Source organism: Desmodus rotundus, chromosome 6, assembly GCF_022682495.2.
Source record: "Desmodus rotundus isolate HL8 chromosome 6, HLdesRot8A.1, whole genome shotgun sequence".
In the NCBI taxonomy this organism is placed as follows: Eukaryota; Metazoa; Chordata; class Mammalia; order Chiroptera; family Phyllostomidae; genus Desmodus; species Desmodus rotundus.
In genome coordinates, this window is record NC_071392.1 from 1,893,626 (window position 1) to 1,915,371 (window position 21,746).

Sequence of the window (21,746 nt, forward strand, 5' to 3'; positions counted from 1 at the left end):
CCAGGAACAAGCATGGCTGCGTTCCAATAAAACTTTATTTACAAAAGCAGGCAGGGGGCCCGACTGGGCACACGGGCGATACTGTGCCAACTCCTGCCCTGGAAAAGGCGGTCCCTGGCCTGAAGGCCCAGGACCCAGATCTGAAATGGAACCCTAGGGCGGGGACAGAGTTTCTGAACCCCCCCCACAAGGGGATGGGGGAGATGAGGCTGGGTTCTGCAGGAATGCTCTGTCCCCACCCCCACCTGGACGCCGAGTCTCCGGAGGGCAGGGCCCCAAGGATAGCTTCCACGGTATTTTATGTCTGAAATAAGCATGTGTGTTTCCAATTCAGAAATCACGGGGGAAAAATGAGAAAAGATAAATTGTTGAAATAAGTATTTGGAAACCCTGCAGTCATCTTCCTAACCGAGATGAAATTCGCACACCAGGGTCTCACTTCTCAAGTGCAGTTCGCCATTTTGTTCGGATCGCTTGGCCCTGAACTCATTTTATTTTCCAGTTTTTGCATTTTTCTGAAGGATAATGAATGTGGCTTTTCTTCACCACAGCTCTGGTAATAGGCACGCCTAATCCCTTCTTCAAAACCCTGGAGGCTCCCTGCGGCTGGGAGTTCAGAATGTCTGGGGCTGGAGAAAGATAAGGCAGGGTCCCGGGCGGCCCCGGCCTCCCGCCCCGCCAGGGCCAGTTCTGGGCAGTTGAGCTGGACTCTGCCCTGACATGAGCAATGGAAAAAACCGCTCAGTCCTGAGCCTTTTGGATTTTAAAATTGCAGACAACGGCTGTAGGCCTCTATTTATAACTCCCCTCCCCCTCCAAGATCTCTCATTTCTACTTGACTAAAACCCAAACTCCTCCCAGGCCAGGCAGGCTGGGCCTCTTCTCCCGGGCCCTGCTCCGAGCCCTGCCCGGTCCTGCCCGGGCCCCACCCGGCCCCAGGCACTCCCCCGGGGAGGCCTCCCGACCTCCTGGCCTGACTCGGCCCCTCTCTCCCTCGGCCCCGTTTTATTGGCTTCAGAATTCTGATCCTTATTCTCCTGACGGTACTTGCCAGTTGTCCCAGGCCGGCCTCCCGCCCTAAGACACATGAGCCTCAGGAATCTGTCTGCTCCGCACAGCGGCCCCTCCAGCCCCGAAACCACGTCTGGCACCTGGTGGTGCTCACTCAATGGCTGAGGGACAAGAGGGGACAACTCGGGCTGTGGGCATCTGCAGGGTGGCGGCCCCGTGTCGGGCATGTCCCCCAATCCACATGTAACAGGACACCGTGAACCCCGTACACCCACAGGGAAACTGAGCTCCATGGCTCCCCGAGGCCACAGAACGACGTGACCACATCACAAAGGCACGTTCTCAGTGTTAAAGGTGAAGTGGCCTGTCCCCTACTCCCCCAGCCCCCACCCCCCGCCCCAAGCCAATCTCTGCCTTGTCACCAAAGCAGAAAGCAGGAGATTTTTGCACACACCAACTTGGTGCTCTGTGCCCGTGAGAATCTCCACACGGCAGCAACTCCTGGGCTGAGCCCCGTATCCAATCCAAGCCACAGCTATTAGAGAACAGCTAGAATCAGAAAATCATTTGTATGGTGAAAATTTGGAGAAGAAATTCTTCTCTCTAAAAACTTGGAGGCAAATCTCGCTGCTCTAAGTGCCGATTGCTCAAGACTGGGCCTCGCTGTAAATCATCCCGTTTTCTGAGAAACTCTGGAGCTGTCATCTAATTTTCCAGGAACAGGGGAGAGGCGCTGCCAAGGCTGGCTGCGGGGTTTTTACAAGAGCAAGACAGTGTCTTCAGGAGCCATGGACCGGCATGACCGACCATTTCCTTTGGTGACAGAGGACCTCTGGGAATGGCCACCATGTGTCCATGGCTGCCCATCTCCTGAAGAGCAGCCGTGAGCAATGGGGACGGCAGTGACAGACAGCTGACGCGTCCATCAAGAGGCCGCTGGCGTGAGCAGGCGCTTCTGCCGTCTCCGTGTGGACCGGCAGGAAACCAGACGCCAGAGGCAGGGAGGGGGCACAGACGGCCCCTGTCGTCACCCTTCCCTGAAGGCCAGCTCTGTACCAGCTGAAGAAGACACTACTAACTTTCAGACAGGCTCCCCTGGGGAAGGTTTTCCAGCAGCTGGGGGCGGGGGGGGGGGGGTTGCACGTGGGCCTGCACATGGGCAAAAGCTACGTGGCCACACGAGAATTGGACCCATGGACCCATGGGTGCAGCACAGAGCTGAAATCAGGCAGCAGGGCAAGGCAACCCCGGCCCCTTTAAGAACAAGGGACCGAGCCCGCAGGAGGCAGAGGGCCGAGCCTGGGGCAGGGCTCACCCACTACACTGGCCCGTGAGTCACCCACACACGTCACGGGTCTGCTAAGGTTTTAGTCCTCTTTTCTGGCTTGAAACCCGCTTTGGCTGCGTGTCAAAAGCAGTGATTACAATGAACAGTGTTCCTGATCTTCAGCCTTTCTTCGAAGGTTTGTTTCACTTTGAGACCAAATAAATTACAAAGACGTCTGCCTGCCGCGGTGATGTTCCAGGAAGTGCTTGTCAGGGCCGCTACAGACACTTCACAGCTCGAGGGAGGGCGACTCGAGTTCCGGGACATGGGGCAGCTGGGGCATGGGCAGCACAGGGGCTCCCACTGGACCATGGAGGCCAAGGGGGCAGGGGCACGACCTCTCGGCGGTCAAGGACCGAGGAGGCCAAGCCCAAAGCCCCAGCCCCATCCCGAGACATGCAGCCCGCTGCACTGCACTGTGAAATTCAAGCTAAATCAGCTTCAGGGGGTGAAGGAAATAGAGAGGCCAATCCTGCCCAGCAGCCCACAAGGAAGGGCGAAGGGACAGAGATGAATTTGGCCCCCCCAAGCCCCACCCTGGTACTCTGAGGCTGGAGGAAGGTGCTGCTCTGGAAGAAGGACCCTACCTACAAAAAGTAGGTGGCAGCAAGGCCATAAACCACCTGCTCAGAAGCCCTTTTCCTGCCCATGACCTTGCCCTTGGGTGAGTTCATATGTCCCCTCGAGCACCCTGATATCCGCCGTCACTCCAACAGGCCAGGATGAGTTTTAGGGCCCGGAAGGTGACAAACATGGCAGCTTGTGCCGCCACGGAAACAGGACAGGCACGGAGGTCAGAGTCCAGGGGGATGTGACAATGAGACGCTCTGGAGCAGAGTGAGGGCCACACGCCGCGTGCCTGGTCTTCTGCTCCGGGGCACGTGCATGCAGCCCCCTGCTGCGTGCAGGGCCTCCTGCTCGCCACGGAACAGGTCAAGGTCACGGAATCGGCTTGTGCTGAGGCTGGAATCAGACGCCGCGCTCACCCATACCTGACAGTACGGAGGGCGCACACGGGGGTCTGGGCGGCCGGCTAACGCCATGGTCTCCTCCTCGCCTTCTTCACTTACTCCTGCAGCAGGGCCACACCTGGAACAGAGACAGACTGTGAGAAGCCACGCCGGACAGAGCACGCCCGACTCCCGGCCGCGAGGAGCGGCACGGCCAGCGGGAAGCCCTGCGACATCCCTGGCAGGCCGGTCAGGCCCTCTGCTCCAGGGGTGTCGACTGTTCTTGTGACCCACCACAGACCCGCAAGATACCCAGTGTGGTCACAGGGCCCGTGAGGGGGAAGGGGAGGGCGGCCCCCTGAAAGGAAATCACATGTCCCAGGCACGCCCTCGGACCGCTGCGGGACAGTTTCTCATGACACTTATTAGCACCCTCAAGGCTGTGTCACACTGTGGGAAATAAGGATTTAGCCTCCTTCCAAATAAGCGCTGAGTGGAAAAACGTGTGCCGTGGGAGTCCCCCAAGGACTGTCTGCGTGGAAGCTGGGCGTTCCAGCCACAGCCCGGGACAAAGCAGTGCTCTCAGCGAGCACCAAACCGTGATGTGGCCTCCATGCGCTCCCTGCAGCCACGTTGCCTCTCACCCATAAAACGCCGCCCTACTCCCACAAGGAGCCCTGAGCAGCAGGAAACAGAAATCCTGTCTTAACATTTTTTAATTCACTGTGGCACAAACCACATGCCTGATGCAAACAAAATGGTCGGCGAACATTTCGAACTTGACTCCGGCCAGGCCCCCACCCTGCTGGCAGAGAGGACTGGGGGGTGGGGCCCGGCAGCGTGGCCTGGACTCCAGGGGACCACATTCGCCTCAAAACATAGCAGCAAAGTGCCAGGCCAAGTGACCAACAAACAGATGACCTACAAAGTGAACTTCTTGAAGCTACAGCCTTCCTCCTAAATCTCAGCAGAAATTAGCGTCCCCTCCCCACGAAGACAGAAGACGCTGCTACCAGCCGCCATGCGGAGCACAGACGGTGGATTTGGGGGAGAGAGAGGAACCGGCAGTAATGTCCTGTTCTCTTCTCTCAACATTGTTCTTCTCGGTCAGAAATCTGCAGAGATGACAACCATGGTCAGGAAGGGCAGCAGACCCCACTCCCATGCTCCGTCATGACCGACTCCAGAGGGGCCACGTGCCCAGGGCCCCTCTCCAGCCCAGGGCCCCTGAGCGAGCCGTCATTCCTGACCACGCCAGGCTTTCTCAGGCCTCAGCTCCCGCAGGCGCTGTTCCAGCTCTGACAGCTGCTGTCACTCACTGCACGTGGGAACAGAGCCCAGGGTCACCTCTTTCAGGAAGCCCCCACAGACTGCCCCTCGCCAATCGCCACCCAAGGAGGTGCCCCCAGTGGGCTTCCATCCGTCCACCACACTGAGCCATAACACCTCCTTCTTGCTGTCGCCCCCGCTGAATAAATGCCGACGTTTGGGGCTGGGGCACAGAGGCTATCTGTGCCCCGGCCCCAAGCCTGACTTCCAGAAAGTGCCAAGGAACAGCCACTGCCCAACTCTGAAACGTCCCAGCTTTGCTGGTCTCTCCCCATCTGATCCACAGAGGACCGGCCTCGTGATTGGGGGGGCCAGTGGTCATGGCCTGCCCCTGCTGGAGCAGGGAGAACACGAAGCAGCTCCGAGTGGGCCCCCCGCGGGGTCTGGGACCACCAGGTCCACTGGCCACTTGTCCCTGGCCACCGCTTTCTCTGGGTTCCTCCTCTGTGGTGCCCAGGGACAGCCTGGTGTCCAGGTGCATGGGGCACAGTCACACCTCTGCGGCTGCTTCTCAGAGGAGGAAGGAAAGTGACGGGTGGCCAGAGCCACCTGGATGAGGGGACAGAGAAATGCGGAGCAGAAACCGCTTCCCGCCTCCACCCTGGGTGCCCTGGGGGCGTGGACAGATTTGTTCCCTGAAGACGTTTTACTATGAAAAAAACAGGAAAAACTTAGAAAGTGGGTCGTTTCTCTCAGTGAAAGAGAGGCAACCCTGAAAAAAGAACGCTGGAAAAAGCTGCAGGGAAGGAAAGAGACGGCCCGAGACAAGATGAACTGAGCACTGGGTGCCGGCCAGTCAGAATCTGCGCTGCAGAACACTGAGTCCCAGGGGGAGGCTCCAGGAGACTGAGAATAGCCCACGGAGAGATGGACTGAAACTCGGTGGTAAATGGTAACACGAGGTCACACCAGAGCTCAGGACACAGAGAGCAGAGGTCAGCTGCGAAGGGAACCCGGGCGTCCGACCCAGAGAGACCGGAAACTGTGAGGAACGGGGCCCCACGCGTTTCAGACAATGTGACCAAGTCGAGGTTCTCCATCTTGCTGTGGTCTGATCGGTTTAGGGTTCAGAAATAAAAGCCTCCCAGAGGGACAGTGAGAGACCCTGGTGAGGCATCCAATCAGGGGCACGGACTCCACCCATCAAGAGAGCAAAAAGTTCAAGACAAGGCCGGGTTACGGGCTGAGCTGTGTGCCCCCACCCCTGACATTCACATGTGGAAGCCCCCACACCCAGGACTCCAGAATGTGGCTTTATCAGGAGGTGGGGCATTTAAAGGGTGTCAGTTAAAATGAGGTCCCTAAAACAGAGGAGGTGAAGGCTCAGACACACCCAGAGGGAACCAGGAGGTAACATGGGGAGAAGGTGGCCCCCTACACGCCCAGGAGGGAGGCCCCAGGAGAGGCTGCGGACACCTCGATCTCCAACTTCTGGCCTCCGAAACTGTGAGGAAATGAGCTCGTTAAAGCCCCCGCTCTGCCGCACTGCTACGGTGGCCCTAGAAAACTAACACAGACCCCACATACGAAAACCCTAGGGCTAAAAGGACCAGCAGCACCCTGAATCTGAAACATTCCCGCCCCCCGCCCCCCCAACCAGCAATGGTTTCTGCCTGTCTCTCTGCAGGACCCTTTAAAGCACCACCAGGCTCACAAAAGAAAGACCCTAACAGGGCCCCCGGCTGAGAAAGACCAGTGAGCAGTGGAGTTAGGGCGGGGAGTGCTGGATTCTTTGACTTGACCTCCCTAACAGGGGGCCAGGGCTCTCTCTGGCTGGGAACTTGCCTCCAGCCTCCAGCAAGTCCCCAGGCCTTGAAACTTCTCTGGCCTGTGCGTCAACCTTGCCCCTGTGATAGTGAGTGTCATGTGTCAACTTGTCCAGGCTCTGGAGCCAGCCATGTAATCTAACACCAAGCTGGGGGTTGCTCAGAAGGAATTTCGTGGAAGTGGTTAAGATCTGCAATCGCCTGGCTTTAAATGGAGGCCAGTACCCTCCACAGCAGCGGTGGGCCTCCTCCAACCCAGCGCGGGCCTGACGAGCGAAACGGAGGTTTGGGGGGAAGAAGGAATTCAGCAAACTGCTGCCCGAGCTCCCCGGCTGCTGGCCAGCCCGACGGATTTCAGACTTGCCAGCCCCCGGTTGCAGGAGCCAATTCCTTACAATAAGTCTCTTTATATAAACACATCCAGGTTCTGCTTCACTGGAGAACCCTGACTGATCCACCCAACCAACGGCTGCAAGGCCCCGGGGCCACACTGTGACGCCGCCCCCGGGCCTCCCACACCCGCTCTCCCGGCACCACGGGTCTGCGGGTTGTGCTCTGACCACCTTCCGGCCCCTTGTCTCCCAACACTCCGAACACAGCCTTGCCTTCCTGGAGCCGCTGACTGTCCCTTCACCCACATCTCAGAGAGCTGGGGGAGGGGTTAGCGTCCTCCTGGCCCCCCCCTTTCCTGCCACGGAGAGCAGCTCCTCCTGGTCCCTTAAGGACCCTCTCTCCACGCCCCCACCACCAGCTGTCCCGCCCCATTGCCTCCGCCTGCTGCCACGTCCCACTCTCTCCCTGCTCCAGGGCCCTGCCTGCCCTCCGGAACCCTGGGTGTGTTCAACGTATGGAAACATCCTGTTATTTCCCCCTGAAGTTTCAAATGTAACGGGCGTTAGGAATCTCAAAAATACCATTTAAGTATGCCAACTTTATTACCAAAACAGCACCTTTGAAAGCATTTGCCAAATGAGATTGTTTCTCAGCCAGGAAAATATACGTCTCATAAGCCCTGCTGAGTAGTTTCCTTGGGGACAAGTCAGATACAGTAACAGCCCTGGATTAACTCTGGTCTCTAATAAAATGTATCAAACCCGAAGCTAATCTCACACCCAGATGAAAGGTGAAAGCTTTTCCCTTAAGATCAGGAACAAGGCAAGGGAGCCTGCTCTGGCCACTTCTATGCAACATAGTATCGAAAGTTGTAGCCAGAGAGAGGAGGCAAGATACAGTAATAAAAAGTCTCCGAATCGGAAAGGAAGAACTAAAAGTATCTTTGTTCACAGATGACATAATCTTATCTGCAGAAACCGTAAAAGTTACAACACATGCAATTAGAGCTAATAAATACATTCAGCAGAGTTACGTGATACAAAAGCGACAGGCAAAAATCAGTTGTGCTTCTATACACTAATGACAAGTCTGAAAAGGAAATTTTTTTTAAAAAGTTCCATTTAAGGTAGCATCACAAATGATAAAATAATTAGGAAAAAAAATTAACCAAGGAGGCAGAAGACTTGAGCACACAAAACTACAAGACTGTCCAGAAGACAGAAATGGGGAAAGGATCCTGTGTTCGTGGGCTGGGATACTTAATACTGTTATGATAATACTACTACTCAGAGTGATCTACAGATTCAGCATCACCCCTATCAAAACCCCACCGGTGCTGGGCACAGAAATAAAGCCTTTCTAAAATCCATGTAACCTCTCGTGGGTCCCCAAATGGCCAGGAAGAATCTTGAAAAAGAAGAATGGTGCTGAAGGACCCACACTTCCTGATTTCCAAATGTTCTCCAAAGCTACAGTAATGAAGACATACTGACCAGAATAGAACAGAGGGCCCAGAAATAAACCCTCACGTGTATTGATTTTCAACCAGGATGCCAACACCGGCCAATGGAAAAAGGACAGTCTTTGAACAAGTGGCTCTGGGGGACCTGGAGAGCCACGTGCAGAACAAGGAAGCGGGGCTCTTACCTTATACTATAAATGAATGTGTATCTGGGGCCCCGGGGGAACCCGTGTGAGTTTTAGAAAGGTTTATCCATCTCTGCACCAAACAACAGTGCGGGGTTTGGTAAGGACTACATTGGATTGGTACATATTTGTTTCTATAAAAATCTCAGCAGAAAACAGAGGGAAAAAGTTCATGACAGTGGATATCACAATGGTCTCCAGGATGTTATAACAAATGTACAAGCCACAAAAGAAAAAAACAAAAACAAAACCCGAGAAACTGGAAGTCCTCAAAGTTAAATATGAAGAATGTGAAAAGATAACCCACAGAAAGGGACAGGATAGTTACAAGCCTGATAAGGGATCACTAGCCAGAACAGACAAAGAACTCCTGTAACTCAACAACTTTGTAACTCAACAAAGGAACCAACTGAATCCAAAAACAGGTGAAGGGCCTGACTGGACATTTCTCCAGCGGTTACGAGCACATGAGCAAGCACTCAACATCACCCATCTGCGGGGAAATGCAAGCCCCACCCCAGGAGATGGCACAGAAAACACACGTCGGCGAGGGCGGGAGACACAGGAGCCCTCGTGCGCTGCCGCAGAGAATGCACAATGGGGCGGCTGTGGCGGAGAGCGGCGTGGCAGTCCCTCCGAGAGTGAAATGTAGAACTAACATTTGTTCCAGCAATTCCGTTGGTAGGTATACGCCCCGAAGACTTGAAAGCGGGGACTCAAACAAATGCTTACACATCCAAGTTCACAACGGCGCCATTTACGACAGCCAAAAGGTGGAAAGAGTCCAAGCGTCCACTGGCAGGTGAGTGGATGAGCAAAATCTAGTACAGGCAGACAATGAAATGATTATTAAACCTTGCGAATAATGAAATTCCAACACAGGCTACAACATGGTTGGACCTTACGGACATTGTGTGGAGCGAAATAAGCCAGTCACAAAGGGACGAATGCGCTCTCCCTAACGTGCAGCCGCAGGACAGGCAAAGCCATGGAGGCAGAACGCAGAAGACAAGACACCGGAAGCTGGGGGCAGGGGGGTGTTGTGTGATGTGTAGGGAATTTGCCTTGGGGACAATGAACAAAATTCTAGAGACAGCAAGCAGCAACAGTCGCACGACATTGTGAATGCACACTTAACATGTGCTTAGCTTTTAAAAATGGTAAATTTCGTATTTTGTGCGTTTTATACTAATAAAAACGATCAAGTGGTTGGCTATTCGGTGAGCTCCCTTTAATAAGATTAACAACTTCTGCTATTTTTTAAATACAACCATGAGATTCAGCAGAATTTCTAGGGATGTGTGCCCTGGAAAGCCCCTCTCCACCCTGAACAACACACCTCGCTTCCCAATGTCCCGCAATGGCACAGGTAACAGCCGGTGCAACAAAGTTTCATTTTTAAATTATCAGCTGGCTTATCCAACAGGGATGGAGTACAGACCCTGAGGAAGAGCTTCCTAAGCAGGGAGGAAGGCGGAAGCTTCTTCCCAGTTAGAAGGATGAGCACTGCGGGACGACTACGGAGCTGCTGAGGACGGCTGTCCTTTTCCTTCCTCTGATTCAGGGGGCTCACTGCCAAGTTCACCTTGCTGTCTTGGTTTCCCCTGTACTTTGCATGGTGAATGTTAAGCCCACTTTTGCAAGAAGCCATTATAAATAATGTACTGGAGTCTGTCCATTTTAATTGAGTTTTGAATGTATGATAAAAATTTTAATAATTTTCATCAAAATTGGCACTTTTTTCCTTATTAGACTAGAGGGCAGAAAATTAGTTCAAGCAAAGTCAAAAGTTTGCCGATTCTAGAGTCAACATTTTTCTTAACAATGTCAATATTTATACTTCTGGATCCAGTGGCTGAACTTGAACGTGCCTTTGTTCTTTCCATTTCATGTTTATTGATTTGTTTCCATTTTAAGGGCAATTTGTACTAGCGAGGCTAAAATGATACAACTGTAAACTGGAAAAAATGTTGCGCCCAGCTCTTTTTCTGCAAAGCACATGGAGCATTCCTAACTGAGATTCTGGAGACACAGGCAGACAGCAGATGACATTCTTACACCTGTCACATCACAACCAACTCAAGTTACATTTACGGTGGATTAAACTGTCCTGCGCCCCCTCCCCTCAGGATGACTTTGGGCCTGAGAAACTTGAGCTGCGACGCCAGCCAGGGCACCCAGGGGTCCTGCTGTTCATCTCATGGTATTCCTGGCTCCTGACAACTGGCATGGGCTCGGGGCGTGCTGAGGACCCTGCCATCCACTCTGGTCGTTCCTCTCTTGTGCTAACTCCTTATCAAAACACACTTTTGTGACCTAGTAACTTGATTTCAAGGAGTGACAACCGGTCGCCACCCACATCTGCAAATGAGGTCAGGTGTGGGTCTGTGGTTAGCGCCTGGCCTCCAAGCTCACCGGCTGGTCCCTGCACACCCACACTCAGGCCAGGGCCGGGAGATGGCCGCCGCTCCAGCCACTCCTGCCCCTACTCATCTTGCCTCACTCCCCTCCTTGGCAGACGGTCAGCAGCCTGCTCCACACCTGAGCGTTCCAGCCCACCTCCTGCTCTGACCCACTCCTAGAAAAACACAACTCGTCTGCTTACAGCGACCGGCCACTTCCAGGCTTCAGGAAGTCACCAAGTGTGCTAAATGGACCCTTTCTATTTGCATTCAACTACGACTCCAAAACGGGCATTTAATACTCCTGGGAAACGCAAGGACGCTTGCTTAGGATTTACTTTGCGATCGGAGAGTGTCTGTGTCGTCCTTTCCGCTCTCTGCCCCAAACACTGTCCCCCACACGCAGGGCACTCGGGTGACAGCTAGCACGCCTGCCATCACCACCCCTACAGCGCGCACAGTGCCGGCTCTGCGCCCCGGCATCTCCTCATCTCGCACGTTCCAAAGCTACCCTGCCTCTTGTCCAAGAACTCCTCTGCCTCCCTGCTTCCACCGCAAGAGCACACAGTAGGGACGGAAGAGGGATCAGCAAACTAGTAAGACTCACGAGTCCAATCTGTGGATGAAGGTGAAGTGACAAAGTCCAGTTTAAAAGTTAAATATTCGGTAACCACCTCACAGTGTGTTGACGTCACCGTGCGGTGTGCCTAACAGCGCGGTACGCCACGTCCAGGGTGGCGAAAGCAGGTCTTTGGTGGCACCGTGATGTCCTTTTGTGTTAGTAAAGCTGCTGCCACAACCGCAGCCTGTGCGCGCCTTTTCCCAGGGGAACTGGAAACCTACTTTTGCCCCGCCCCATATATTTTAACACAACTGAAAAAAATTTTTTTTTAAATGAAAACATCAAAAAATTTAAGTAAAAAAGAAAAACTTCAAGTCTTAAAATAAATCATTGCAGGATTTTAAAATAAAGAAAGCTGTACCTTCTGTAAAAGACAGAAGATCCTGTTCTTTATTAGGAAATACATAATTGAGTGAATTTCATGATATATTAACACAACCACTTGTAGAATTGAAAACAGAGTATTTGCATTCTAAGTCATAATAAAGGGATAAAAAGAAATTAATGCTTTAACCATCAAAGGGAAATGGAAAACAGACAGATGAAGGAGCCTTCCAAACAGAAACAATTGGCTCCGAGGTTGATGACATGTGGCAATAAATGTCAACTGTCCAGTTCCCTTCTTTTCAAAATAACATTGAAAAATATTCCAATTAAAAAAAACAACACCCAAGGCAAACTGGAAGAGCAACACTTCAAAAAGACAGCAAGCAGTGAGAGAGACGGAGACAGACGGGCAGAGGTCTAGGAACAAAGCACCCACTCAAGTCCGACGACCGCAGGGAGGACAGTGGCGGCAAAGTGTCAATGAAAGCCGAGAACACAAAGCCATAGTTGAAAAGCATCATCCATTGATAAAAACGTCATCAGTGAGGAGCAAAAATAGCATTAGGTCTTCCTCCTCCAAGCAACACTGCAACGCCACAAATGAATCTTCACGGAGATGAACAGACGTCCTACGTCAACGGGACAAGGCCATTCAGCATCAGCAAACAGACGGGAACTCTGAGACCTCCAAGGAGAAACCGAGAAACGCTGCTGGTTGCTGGAGGTTTCTGCTCATCCCCCAGGACCAAGGAAGGCAACCAGCTGAGAGCGCAAGAACGTGTAGTCCTTCACTCGGGGACGTCCCCGAAGAGATGCATTTGCAAGTCTTTACAAACACCTTCGAAGTTATCGTTTTTGAAAATACTAAGCCACTGAGAATCTCCGTGCGTTTTTTGCCAACACAGAAAGAGCTCTGGAGCTAAAGAGACACCTGGGCCCAGGGGCCTGAAGACACACACCAGACCCCGCACACCCCGGGGCTGACAGGGGAAGGTGGCCGATGTGCCACCAGGCCCCATGCTGAGCCAAACATGGCGCAACTAGCAATTAGGAACATCTGTGTAAAAGACCACTACAACTCAGCCACTTGAAAATTAAAGACGAGATCTGGCCTAAATAAGTGGTCCGAAGGGGAAACTAATACAAGAACAGTCTCGGGACAATCGGGGCAATGAGCGGCCCCGCGTGTGAGGACAGATAATGGGAAACGAGAGAAACGACACAAGGAGAACCCGTGCCGTGGCCTCTGCGCCATCTGCAAAAGAATGAAGAAATTAAGTGAACGGCACATGCCCATCCTGAAAACCGGGGGGAAGGAGATCCGGTCGGAGACAAATCAGAAAGCAAAATGTAGCAAAACCTATGGAGACCCAAGAGAGATAATAAAAGACAGACCTTTACGAAGATGACAGAAAACAACACCAATATATACAATTGTAACAGAAGGAAAGGACTTACAGTGCAAGGACTCTTTAAGTGTGTAGTCATTTTATGGATATTAGTAAAGGAATGAATTTGATAAGTTCAATAAAATTGTAGCTTTTATGAAAACATATTATGAAGTCAGAATAGACAAACAAAAAAATAAAACCTTAAGACAGAAAACCCTGGGGATGAAACAGAGTAAAGCTCACCCTCCTTCCACTGCTCCCGTATAGAGAGCCATGAGCTCAGGTGTCCTCACTGTCAACTATTTCAAGAAAGAAAACTAGGGTTTCCAAGTCCCTGTCAGGCCAGGCACAGGCAGTGCATGTGTGTGGTTGTGTGCGTGCAAGCACACCCGCGGAGCGCACACTGGTGTCACCACTGTTTACAGCAGAAGGACATGGGGTGGTCAAGGCCCCGGGACCGGTGGGGAAGGCCTGAAGAGGGGACGTGGTGGCCCCACCAGTCCAGGCCCCATAGAGCCCTGCGGCCCCTGGCTTTGAAACGACGGTCCCTGGCCGGACCCCACAGGCAGCGCCTGGGAACCTGTGCGAGGGCCATGACAATGGCCTTGACTTTTCCTTCTCAGTAAGAGACCTGCCTGCAACATCCTCATCAAGTGTGAGCAGCGAGGCCTGAGGACGCCTGCCCCTTGTCCACTCTGTTCACCTCTTTGTGTGAAGCGTCAGGCCCCCTCAGTCTTCCGGGTGGACACACTGTCACGGCCCCACCCAACAGCCAGGAGCCTGAGGGTGGGCGGGACCTGCCCATGGCCACCCACACGGGCCAGTGGTCTGCTGTGCCAGATGCAGAGCCCAGGCCAAGCGCCGGGGCAGACTCCTGGGAACGGGACTGGGTCTGTGGGCCCTTGGAAAGGCCAATGGCAGATGGGCATCTTTGAGTCCCAGCTGCGCTCGCCATGCGGACTCTGGGTCCAAGTGGGGCGTCCACTTCTGCAGGGTCAAGGCACAGACATGGGGGAGGGACTGCTGGTCCAGTGTCTGAAGGCTCTGGTTGGGGGGACTGACCCACTGCACTGAGGTTAAGCATCTCTGGACCAGGTCAGCAAACACCTGAGTGAGGACAGCCATGGGAAACGGTCAGGGTTCCCCCGCAGAGTGGCCTTGGTTCCCATCACAAACCAATGTGTCACCAGGGAAATGACACTGGCCTGGGGCCTCAGAGCAGGCGCAGGGGTCACGGTGAGCACCACCCGCGGCCCTTGCCAGGTCCAAACTCGAAGCCAGAATGAGGAGACCCCCTGCTCCACGAGGAGGAAACCCGGGTAGGTGACAAGATGGAACCCATGTCCATGCACTGGACCTCAGACGGCTCCGCGACCCGTGCGGGGGCCTGCCCTGACTTCCTGGGTGAGGACACGGGCTGGGATGTCAAATTCCCTGTCCAGGGTCACATGGCGAACACAGGGCCTCAGGGACCAGGAACCACATGGAGCCAGGGAAGCCCAGCAGGCCTGAGTCGGGGGGGAAGGCTCGGATGGTCTCCAGGTGAGGATATCCTGCCAACAGGTGGCCCGGGCACAGGGGAGCGGGGGCAGGGGGAGGAAGAACAGCAGCATGACTCTAAATTTTAAATGGGGGCCACTTACACAGACGTCTAGAACTCCAGGCCTTTCAAAGGAACTTGTTGTCCCTGACCTACATGTTAATTCACTTAAGTTTTGTTTCCGCTATTGGTATCATGACTTAGGATAATCCTGGATTCTTGAGTTTTATGAATAATTACAAATGACTGAATGCCTCTGGCTGCCTTCCAAGGCGTAGAGCTTTGTGTATCCGAACGACAGAAAGAGACATAAAAATTAAGAGACTAAGTCAATTAAGTCAAAAAAGGAAAAGTTACCAGGATGCCACCCACGTGGCCCAACCCCCCTACCGCCCAGAGAGTCCTGTCTCAGGGGGGAAGCGGCGAGGTCCCCCAGTGTGAACCAGAGCACCCGGATGTGCCTGTGCTCCCCTCAAGCCTGACCTGAGATCCTCGGGAAATTGTCCGCACGTGACCAGTGAAATGGAGGGCGCTCCCCGACACGGTCCTTGGATTAAGTGTTTTATAAAACAGGCACGCCCCGGAGTCCTTCTCACACCTGAAGCCATGCAACCCAGATGACAGATGGGTGGCTCCTTTTCACCTGAAGAAAACTGGGGAAACAGCCCCAAGAAGTTGCACCTAAATGTCTCACCCCAGATTCAGGACTGAGGTCTCTGGTCAAACTCTAAAGTACTGGAGATGGTGGCGTCATCTCATTCTTCCACTGAAGTTCAAAAAAGCCTGTGGCTCCTCCCGCAGCTCCCCAATTAAGTGCACGTCTGGTGTGGGAGCTGCCAGAACCTTAGGTCTTTGGGGCTCCCGAGACAGGTCCCCAAAGCCTTACACCCCGCTCTGCAGCGACACAGCCCAGTGACCAGGGGAACCCGCACGCAGGCCACCGGGCTACTGATGACAGCAAACTACCTTGGACAGCCGGACAGCCCCAGACTACGGCTGCTTGGGTTACAAAACGTCCTGTGGCCACACACACAGGTGGCCCTCTGCGCAGGTGCTCCGACCCCGAGGCGCATGGCCGAGGGTGGGGGGTCGTGGGCAGCTGGGAGGGGAGGCAGGAACCTAACAGCCCGGAGCAGGGCTGCCTTTGCAGGGGGCAGACCAGGAGACTTGGGGGTGGGGAGTCAGTGACACACTCGTCATTGAAGGCCCTCTGGACCTGTTCAATTCTGTGCCAAGTTCAGGAATGACCTACACAGAAAAACAAGTGAACGCAATTGCTGTCTTCTAATTCTTCCAAGAACCGACACTGCTTTGCCTTCTGAAGCTCAGCCGTGAGCCTCGGAGGATTCAGCAAAGCATCTGTGGTTGGGCCTCTCAGAGCACACGCCCCTATCAAGGGCAGGCGGGAGAGAAGCTCCCAGGGACCACGAAGCAGTGCGAGGCAGGGGTCAGAGAGGGGCCCGGAATCCAGGCCCAGAGCACACTGCCGTCGCTCACAAAGGTTTTTTATTTCCCCCCCTGACTTTAAGCTTGGGTAATGTATTTATGATGTGCCTTGGTGTGTGCTTCCTTGGGTCCAGCTTCTCTGGGACTCTACTTCCTGGAAGTCCATTTCCTTTGCCAGATTGGGGAAGTTCTCCTTCATTATGTTTTCAAATAAGTTTTCAATTTCTTGCTCTTCCTCTTCTCCTTCTGGCACACCTATGATTCAGATGTTGTAATGTTTAAAGTTGTCCTGAAGGTTCCTAAGATTCTCCTCATTTTTTTGAATTCTTGTTTCTTCATTCTGTTCTGGTTGAATGTTTATTTCTTCTTTCTGGTCCAAACCATTGATTTGAGTCCCAGTTTCTTCCCATCACTGTTGGTTCCCTGTACATTTTCCTTTATCTGACTTTTCATAGCCTTCAATTTTTCCTCTATTCTGCGACCATACTCAACCAATTCTGTGAGCATCCTGATTACCAGTGTTTTGAACTGTGCAACTGATAGGTTGGCTTTCTCTTCATCACTTAGTTGTGTTTCTTCTGGAGCTTTGAGCTGTTCTTTCCTTTGGGCCATTTTTTATTCGTCTCTGCATATGTGTTACGTAGTAGTAACAGGCCTCACAGAGGTTTTAAAGGGACTGCCAGGAGGCCACCTCACCTGCTCATCCCCTCCCTCACAGGTCCCCCTTCTCAGTGTCTCGCATGGGTGACCCTTCAACACCAGACCTCTGAATACCGGGGATCTCAGCCCCTGCTGCTCACACCTCCCCCCTCCCTCCCCTGGCAGCTCACTCGCCATCGTCACTGGAGAAGGCACGGAGAGGCCTGGGCTCTTTGGTCCCGCCCGCACAGTGGCCGCTCCCTGGATTCCTGCAGCACTTGCCCAGCTCCTCCTGCCCATTGCTGCTCGGCTGTTCCCAGGGCCTCCAACCCGAGTGTCTGAAACCGAAGTCCTAGCTGCCCCCAACCCAATCCCATCCACGGTTTCTCCACTGCAGTGCATGGAACGCCTGCATCCACTTGCCCAGACCGATCTCGGCTGGGTCCGTCCGTGACCCTCTCTTTCCTGTCCCCATCCCACAGGTCCAGTCTCCGACCATTTCTCCGACCACTGAGTCTGGTCCCAGCACACCGTGCGGCTCCCCAGTTCCCTGCTCCCCCGGAGGGTCCCAAATGCTGAACAAGGCCCCAACATGCCGCCCTACCAGCTCACAGGCTCCCTAGGACCCCATCTCTCTTGAAACTAAAGCAACATCCTGAAAAGTGGCCCCCCATCCCCAGCCTCTGGTGGGCTGAACAGGGAGAGCAGTCGGGAAAAAGGAAGTAGAGGACACGGGGGGGGGGGGTGGCGAGAGAGGAGGAAGAGGAGATGGAGAGACCCCGAGAAGTACAGCCATGTTGGAAAGCGCCCCGGCTCATGTCTGCTGCTCTGCTAGAGTGAAGGCTCAGAGGAGGACTGAAGGAAAGTAAAGCCACTTGGCCTCGCATAAAACTCACCTGCGGTCCTATGGAGTCCTTTCTGCTCCCGTTGCCTCAAGAGGGACGCTGGAAATGGGCACTAGCTTCTGCTCTGCATCCCAGTTCCCTCTTAGACCCACAGCCAAGGCTGGGTTCAGCCCCCACCCAGGCCCTGCCTCATGTCCGAGCCAGCCCTGGGCGACCAGGAGGGTGCGAGACCGCTCGAATATAGGACGTGCACCTCCAGCACAGGGTGGGGCTGTGACATCCACCCTGCTGTGGGTGCTCCCCCTTGGCATTTTCCTTGAAATACTTCAAAATCCATTTGAAAGCTATCAGCTCACTCCGTGCCTTCCGGGGCAATTGCTAGCTACTTTACAACAAAGCTCACGTTTATTCCAGTTCAAATCTTTCCAGTGTGGGGACAATCTACACCTGAATGTTACAGGATTGTAGGATGCTGTCTCTTTTGAAGGGTCCCATGGTCATGCCGGATCACCCAGGTACGGCCTCTGGGGAAGTGGGGACCCACCTGTGTCTGGAGCCACATGGGAGGAGCCAACACGGCATGGGCAGCACGGGCCTCCCAGCACCTGAGCCCCAGCCGGTGGGCACCGCAGGGCAGCCATGCAGGTGGCAGATGGAGCAGTGACGTTGGACTGCTTACACCTGACTGCAAACTACCTCAAGTGACGGGTGTGGCGGGTGTGCGGGTGTGCGGGCTGAGCTTGAGACAGCGGCAGTGATCTGGCAGGACGGCAGGCTGGGAACCAGGAGGAAATACCCAGGGGCCCTGGCGGTGGGCGGCTTGGCTGGTTGAAGTGTCATCTGTATGCCTGTTAGGCTGTGGGTTGGAGCCCCCATCCTGGTGTGTTACAGGAGACAACCAATCAAGTTCCTCCCTCCCATGGATGTCTGGCTCCCCTCTTTCCTCTCTCTCTAAACTCAATAAGCATATCCTCGGGTGAGGACTTCAAAAAAGCCAAAAAACAAAAAACTTTAAAAAACGCAATACCAAGGCCCCAGAGGTGGGAAGGGCCCTTTGTCTGAGCCCAGGGTCTCCATGCCTTGTCTCCTCCTTCCCCGCGGTCTGGGAGGCGAGGACAGCAGTCTGGGCTTTAAGGGACACCAGCATGTCATGGCCTAGCTGAGAAGGGGACTGTGGGACCCGGCACTCTGGCAGCAGAGGCTGGTCGGGGTAAATGTCACCACATCTGGACACACAGACTTGAGGAGAACAACTCTGGCTCTGTGGACAGGGAGACCTCCCCCAAAAGGGGCAAAGCTGCAGGGCAGCTCAGGGCAGGGCAGCATGGCCGCCGAGGGGAGCAGCGCCCCAGGAGAACACGTTTCCTAAACCACCTCAGCTTCTCACAACGGTAAGTCGGGGGGCTTTATCCTCAGCTAGATAGATGCTGCTAGAAGTTCTTCCAACTCCAAAGTTCTAGGCATGTGGAAATAGACTTTGTACAAAATGTGAATTCTTAACACAAAATCCTTTATTGTATAAGAGGCATGTGGAATTTTACATGGCTTTGTTCCCTGAAAAACTAGGTTTGTTCCCACTCTGGCCACACTAGCTCTCCATGACCAGACCCCACCCCCACCCCCGGCCCCCCCTGTGGTTCTCAGAACTGTGATAACTCAGACTGCAATCCTCTCCCAGAGAAGCCGCCACACCCTGCAGCACCCTCCGGCCTCGGACCGCGGCTCCTTCCTCCGTGATGCAATCGGTCAAAATAACCCGGACAGGACAAAGAAAGCAGGCCTCTGGAACGTCCCCCTGCTCTCCTCCGCCCAGGCCTCGGGCCTCAGCTGTTCGTTCTGAAAGCTCAAAATTCCTTACGTGGCGCAGTTCAGAGTCTGTCCCTACCATAAATCTCCTCGCCTGTTATTACAGTTCCTCCATCTTCCCTAATTGCGACTGTAACTAAAAAAGAATTAATCCTCCTTTCAACGTAGCAAGAACTGTAACCGCCTGGTGAGACTGCTCCTCCTTCGGCAACACAGTCGCCAGACTGCCCCGCTCTGAGGGGGAAAAAAGGAAAATCTATTTCTTGACGACAGTCGGAATGCCTGGCCTATGGGTCCCCTGGAGAAACATAGGCGCCCCAGGGCCGCTCTCCACGGGGAAGCTCCCTCTGCCACCTCGGGGGGCCTTGGGGGGACTGAGAGGTGCCGGGGCAGAAAGTCCTCTGCACAAGTTCAAGGATGATCGTAAGTAACGTCTTGGTGGATGCTGCTCTTTCCACTCACATACGAAACTGAACGGAAAAGCCGAATGAGCTGTGACTGTGACGCTGGAAAAGGACCAAAGACACAAAATAACACACACACAAGCAGGCAGTTTCCTCGCTGCGTCTCTTCCCGTTCCCCCTAAGCAGAAGCACAGCTGTAGCCTTCCACTGGCACCCTCCTCCCCCTCCATTTCAGGGCCCCCCGTGTGACAGAGGCGTCCCTGACGCCAAACGCGGGGAGCCGGCAAGTCTGTCTCGGGGTGAGACGCCAGAGGGGCTAGAGTGTGCTACCCACAACTCTAAATGACCAACGGCAGTCAGAAATATCTGGAGAAGCATGCCCGACGTCCCCACGCCTCCTCCCAACATGCGCGCCCCTGTCTGCCTCGGAACACCTGTGTGCTGGCGTCAGAGAGATAGGCAAGTGCCCACTTCAATAGGGGAACAGGACGGCAACACCTTAGAGAAGTGACTTTCAACCTCTGTCCTCTCACAGCACATAAACTCATTACTAAAATTCTGCGGCACCCCCAAAAGTGTATTTTTGGTCAATCTGACAAAAAAAAAATAGGTACACTTTTGATTCGCTCACACCACAAGACTCCTGTCGTGTTGTCTGGTGGCACTGTTTGCTTGACAGTCTAAGGGACAAGAGGTCCGTGTCCCTAACCAAGTAGTCAGGCATGGCGTGCGTCAAACACTCGCAGCATGCTGGGTGAAAATCGCCATCGGAGGTGAGAAACCCCTGCAGGCCCCAGCTTCAGCCCGCACCGATCGCCAGGGCCCTGAGATAACTCCCCGCTGACCAAAGAGGGGGCCCCCAGACCAGAGCCGGGGCTCCCTGGGCAGAAAGGTCAACCCGCCATGCTCCAAGCAGCCCTCTTCAACTGTCTGAAGCAAGAGGAAAATCCGTAAAGTGAGGGGACACTCCGAGGACCCACACGGCTGGCCCCCGACATCCAGGTCAGACACGGGGCATTCACGAGGCACAGGTGCCCGCACACCTAGACCTCTGACCTTCAGGACAGGGACGCCCATGTGCTGGTGGCCTACCCTCGAGGGACCCGGCCGGTCCAGCCCCTGGGTGCCCCCAGACCAGAGCACAGCCGACCAGGGGACCCCCAGGCAGGCCTCGGACCAGACACCCAGACCTCCGCAGCAGCAGCAGGGCCCAGAAAGGAGGGCAGAAGGAAGGACACCGCATTCCTGTGTGTCTGGAAAGATGTCGTGAGGAAAGCGATCGGGGCAGCTGTACCGAAACAGTAAAAACCTGGAAACCACCCAAACAGCCACCAGTGGGGCCCCGACTGTGACGGGCCCCTACAGACAAGTGGCCCGGAGAGACAAAGGAGCGCCCCATCGCCGCGCGCTTCAGCTCCGGTTCTTGTCAGAACAAGGACGCTGAGTGAAAGAGGCAGACGGCAGTAAGCGCTGTCCGCGGCACTCCAGAAAATGCAAATTCACCCACCGCAGTGGGGGAGGCCCCGGCGGGAGGCTGGGAGACAGGCCTGCAGAGGCCCAAGCCCTCAAAGCTTTTGGGGGGACGCACTTGTGGTCGTGAATCTGCAGTGTCACGAGAGTGAACACACATCATAACTCATCAAGCTATACATTTCAAACGTGTGTGTTTTACTGTGCTTCACTTATACCTCCAACTGTTAAAAAAAAAAAAAATCTGGGGAAAGGAGGCTTGCGAGGGGTTTGGTGGGACTGAGAACAAGAACGGCCGACCCCCTCCTCTGCCCCTCCTCTGCAGGAGTTATGTCCTCGCAAGTCGCCCCGAATGGTGAGGCAGCGACTTCCGAACTGCAGGCCTGGGGAGCACAAAGTCGGGGTTCCGCGTGCCTCTTCTCACAGCACGCTCTCAACCACTACTTCACGTGCTTGGAGTTCAAGACAACCTCGTACACATGGTCGCCTCG

The 21,746-nt window shown here is 54.2% G+C and overlaps 1 protein-coding gene across 2 annotated transcripts in view; it reads right to left on the reverse strand.

Moving 5' to 3' along the window:
• The window catches only part of GRB10 (growth factor receptor bound protein 10), a 116,354-nt gene that overhangs the window by 66,624 nt on the left and 27,984 nt on the right, over window positions 1–21,746 (reverse strand). For both annotated transcript variants that reach the window (XM_053926357.2, XM_053926358.2), the window contains exon 2: window positions 3,331–3,427. In XM_053926357.2, coding sequence (XP_053782332.1) covers window positions 3,331–3,381 — 51 coding nt within the window. In that variant the 5' untranslated portion in view covers window positions 3,382–3,427. The remainder of the gene's footprint in view (window positions 1–3,330; window positions 3,428–21,746) is intronic.